The 5,000-nt window shown below is 45.8% G+C and overlaps 1 protein-coding gene across 1 annotated transcript in view; it reads right to left on the reverse strand.

Annotated features, from left to right (window-relative positions):
• Positions 1–493: 493 nt before the first annotated feature.
• Positions 494–5,000, reverse strand: part of tomm40l (translocase of outer mitochondrial membrane 40 homolog, like) — a 7,179-nt gene continuing 2,672 nt past the window's right edge. Inside the window, exons 7-10 of the mRNA XM_037693513.1 lie at positions 4,058–4,180; positions 3,916–3,992; positions 3,564–3,666; positions 494–1,162 (exon numbers count right to left, since the gene is read on the reverse strand). Of these exons, the coding sequence (XP_037549441.1) occupies positions 1,023–1,162; positions 3,564–3,666; positions 3,916–3,992; positions 4,058–4,180 (443 nt within the window). The 3' untranslated portion in view covers positions 494–1,022. The remainder of the gene's footprint in view (positions 1,163–3,563; positions 3,667–3,915; positions 3,993–4,057; positions 4,181–5,000) is intronic.

Raw genomic sequence — 5,000 nt, forward strand, 5'->3', positions numbered from 1 at the left:
TCCAACCATCCACACCCAACCATTCATCCATCCACACATCCAACCATCCACCCACACATCCAACCATTCATCCATCCACACCCAACCATCCATCCACACATCCATCCATCCACACACACATCCATCCTCTATCTTTACCCGTTTCATTTCTGGGTCACTGGTGCCCGTGTCCAGCAGTCACTGTGCGAGGGGCGGGGGACACCTGGACAGGTCTCCAGTCCATCACGGGGACACCGTGCTGCCCTTTCTTTTGATTATTTAATTAAAATAATCTATAATTTAGGCAGCACAGTGGATCAGTTGGTAGAGCTGTTGCCTCTCAGCAAAAAAGGTTGTTGGTTCAAATCCCAGCCGAGGCCTTTCTGAGTGGAGTTTGCATGTTCTCTCCGTGCTGCGTGGGTTTCCTCCCACAGACCAAAAACATGCATGTTAGGCTGATTGGTAACTAAATTGTCCCCAGGGTGTCCCTGGGATGGACCTGTCCAGGTGTCCCCGCCTCTCGTACAGTGACCCCCCTGTGGACGGACGGATCTTATTAAACTTCCAGGAAAGAGTCAAATGTAAACACGAACCCTAAAAGTGGGTGAGTCTGCAGACACAGATCTGAGGTGGTAGTAGCTGAGAGTCAGCCTGAGGGACGACAGAACCCATTTCAAGTTCGACCCAAACGGGCCGACTCTTGGCAGGAGGCGCCGAGTGTTAGAATGAGGTCAAATTAAAACAAAGTTTGTTAAATTAAATATGAAATGTTTGTTTCTTTGGAGCTTCGAGCGTCACAAACATTTTCTGAAGAAGGAAGTAACAAAAAGCTTTGATAAAAAATGTTTACACTTCATACAGACGCTTTATCGTGAAAAAGGCTAAAGAAAAACAAACAGCCGAAGGAGGCCGACCTTTAGCTGAGGGACAACCGTTAACACACAGTGACCTCTGACCCCGTCACATTCTGCACTCGGGGGTTAAAGGTCAGCACGAACAGGAAGCTGGAGCGGCGGTCCAAACGGGTCGGGATCTCACGCGCGCTAACCGACGGTGATGCCGAAGCCGCACTGGACCTTGTTCTTCTGGTGGTTCAGGAAGGAGCAGAGGAGCAGGGAGAGCGGCAAGGGGAGGAGCTTCTTCTCCAGCGTGGCGCCGACGACCCAGTCACTGTCGACAGAACCTGAAGGTCGGGGCGGGAACAGAACAAACATCAAAAAGTCAAAATGTTCCTTCAAAGGTTTGATTCATTGAACAAAATATGAAAAACTGGGTCCAGCAGCCCGTAGAACCTCCTTCAGAACCAGAACTCTGAGTTTCTGTTAGTCTCTGGTTCTGGAGGAGTTCTGACCCGCTCTTCTTTCCATCACTGAGGGTTCTGTTCAGCTCTCTGAAGGTCCAACCACAACATCTCGGTCAGGTTCAGGTTCTGGACTCTGACTGGACCATTGGTTCTGGTCTTTCTGACCCGTTCTGTTGTAGATCAGCTGCTAATAATAATAATAATAATAATATACTTTATTTATAAAGCCCTTTAAAACAACCACATCTGCCACAAAGTGCTGTACATATAAAATCAAGAACATTTAAACACATAAAAACAGTTGTTAAAACATTAAGATCAATAAAAATAATAAAAACAGTACAGATCAAATTCAGTGTGTGCTAAAAGCCAGGGAGTAAAAATGTGTTTTTAAAAGAGTTTTAAAACTGGACAGTGAAGGAGCTCGTCTGATGGGAAGAGGGAGATCGTTCCACAGTCTTGGAGCAGCAACAGAAAAAGCTCTGTCCCCTCTGAGCCTCCGCTTAGACCTCAGCACCTCCAGGAGCAGCTGATCAGCTGATCTGAGGCACCGAGCAGGAGAGTATGGGTGAAGCAGCTCAGAGAGGTAGGATGGAGCAAGACCATTTAAACTTTTAAAAACAAATAAAAGAATCTTAAAATGAACTCTAAAATGAACGGGCAGCCAGTGGAGAGTGGGGGTGATGTGCTCCCTCTCATGAACTCCAGTTAGAAGCCGAGCAGCAGCGTTCTGGACCAACTGGAGGCGTCTGAGGGAGGACTGGCTGACTCCAAGGTAAAGAGCGTTGCAGTAATCCAGCCGAGAGGTGACGAAGGCATGGATTACTGTTTCCAGCTGCTGTTTTGTAAGGATGGTCTTTACCTTAGCCAGCTGTCTGAGGTGATAAAAACTGGTCTTGACCACCGCTCCAATCTGGGACTCTAATTTAAAATCACTGTCCATTTTAAAACCCAAGTTAGAAATAGTTTTCTTTACATGTGGTGCCAGAGGGCCCAGATCAACAGAGCAAGGTTCACAAGAGCCACTAGGACCAAACACCATCACTTCTGTTTTCTTTTCATTGAAATTTAAGAATTTAAAGACATCCAGGCTTTGATGTCTTCAAGACACAACAGAAGTGGCCTAATTGAGGGGGCATCTTTCTTTTTAAGTGGCATATAGATCTGACTGTCGTCAGCGTAACAATGAAAAAAGATCCCATGCTTTCTAAGGATTGATCCCAATGGAAGCAGGTAAAGGGAGAAAAGCAGGGGACCTAAAATAGAGCCCTGTGGAACCCCAAAACACAAGAGGAGCAGTGGAGGATTCAGACCCAGCTATGTTGACAGACATGGTTCTGTCTGCCAGATAGGACCTAAACCAGCTCAGTGCAGTACCACAGATACCCACTTGGCGCTGTAAGCGTGATATTAAAATGTTATGGTCCACGGTATCAAAGGCAGCTGTTAGGTCGAGCAGGACAAGAACCACATGTTCACCAGAACCATTAGCCATAAAAATATCATTAAAAACTCTGACTAGAGCTGATTCTGTGCTGTGGTGAGTTTTGAAGCCAGACTGAAAAACCTCCAGGATATTGTGCTCATCCAGAAAACATTTGACCTGTGAATATACATTTTTTTCTAAAACTTTTGAAATAAAAGGCAGCTTGGAGATGGGCCTAAAATTAGCCAAGACAGTTTGGTCTAGGCTAGGCTTTTTAAGCAGGGGCTGCACCACAGCATGTTTAAAACTTATTGGGACAACACCTGAGGACAGACTGCTATTGATAACAGCAAGAATCATCTGCCTGATGCTGGAAAACACCTCTTTTAAAAGACGAGGGGGGACAATGTCACGAGGAGAACCTGATGGTCTAATATGGCCGACTACATCCTCTAAAAGGGTCAGGGTCACTGGTTCAAATCTGCTGTGTGTGGGATCATGGTTCTGATGGACCCAGTTTGGTCCAAGCTTCAGCTGTTGGACAGATGAACTCATGTTTGGTCTCCAGAGGAGTTCTGGTCCACTCAGGGACTGGCAGGAGCCCGAACCATCATCCCTGCACCACCGTGCTGACAGCTGCAGTGCATTTTGGGTAAACTTCTGTCCTCAGGTCTGGTACTGGTCCAGGAGTCTTGTGGTTCCTTCATGCTGTTTTTAGAGAGGAGGTCATGACCTTTGACCTGCTGACTGAGGCCTGTAGAGTCTGAGATGCACTGTCTGACCTTCGGGGTGACTCTGCTGGGACGGCAGCTGATAAAAGATTTAAAGAGCTTCTGCAGGATTTTCCCGCCGTACCTTTAAACACCAGATCAGCTCTGGGAACGTTCAGCTGGTAGCCGAACGACACGCTGGTGTCCCGCATCCGAGCGCTCGCCTCGAACTCCACGCCCACCTGCAGCTGCAGAACAGAGACGTCACACCTTCTGGGGTCAAAGGTCAAAGGGAGCCACATTAGCAAACCCCTGAGTCACCAAGAAGAGGTCATTCTGACGTCACCTGTAGACTTTAATCCAGCTAAATAACGTTTATGGAACATTTGGTCATAAATTTAATCTGTTGTTTTATGAAGCTTGAACAGATCAACTGTTTTACAGCCGTTAAAGAAACTGGCGCACGTCTGTTACCAGACCCGTCCAGGTGAGCTCACCTGGTCGTTGGCTTTATGGTAGTACGACGCATGAGCTCCGGCTGAGCCGAGGGTTACCGTGGCAACGTAGTTCTTGCCTGTACGGAGGGACAGATTAAAGATGGGAGTCGTGAGGTTCTCTCAGGCGTTACCGGAGACCCACCTGAGTACCTGCCCACCAAAGACGTGACGGAGCCTTCCTCTCCCGGCCGGCGGTGGTAAACCAGCTCCCCTCCCAGAGCCAGAGCCGGCGTGACGGACTGAAGGTAATGAGCAACGACGATACCTGACGGCACAGACAGGAAGTTCAGAGCCGGGACAGGAAGTAACAGTCTGAACCACAACAACACAAAATTATTTATTGAGTTTAGGGGCCGTTTCATTCCAGAACGATCCTCCGATCAGAGTTTAGCGGATCTTTACATGAAGAAGCACGGTGGTGGCAGCATCATGACGTGGAGTTTTCAGCAGCTGGTCATTAAAGAGTGAACTAGCACAGAGTTCTGAAGAAAAATTAAAATCTGAAGAAAATCTCTGAAAGACCTTCAGAAAGTCCAGAGAGCTGCTGATGAACTGCCAATGAACTACCAACAAACTACAGATAAACTAATAATGAACTACTGATTAACTAATAATGAACTACTGATTAACTAATAATGAACAAAATATGAGTTACTGAGGATGAACTGATGAGTTACTGATGAACTGGTGAAATACTGATGAACTAATAATGAATTAGTGATGAACTAATAATGAACTGATGATGAACTACTGATGGCTACTGGAAAAACTAATAATGAACTAATGATGAGTTACTGATGAACGGATGAGGACCTAACAATGAACTACTAATGAACTACTGTTGAACTAATAATAAATTAGTGATGAACTAATGAACTACAGATGAACTGATAACTGATGATGAACTACTGATGAGGTAATGATCAACTAATAATGAACTAGTTGACCTAGTGATGAACTACTGTTGAACTAGTGATGGACTAATAATGAACTACTGTTGAACTAGTGATGAACTACTGTTGAACTAGTGATGAACTAATAATGAACTACTGATGAACTACCAATGAACTAATAATGAACTACTT

This window comes from Nematolebias whitei, chromosome 19 (assembly GCF_014905685.2).
Source record: "Nematolebias whitei isolate Nwh7 chromosome 19, NemWhi1, whole genome shotgun sequence".
Lineage (NCBI taxonomy): Eukaryota > Metazoa > Chordata > Actinopteri > Cyprinodontiformes > Rivulidae > Nematolebias > Nematolebias whitei.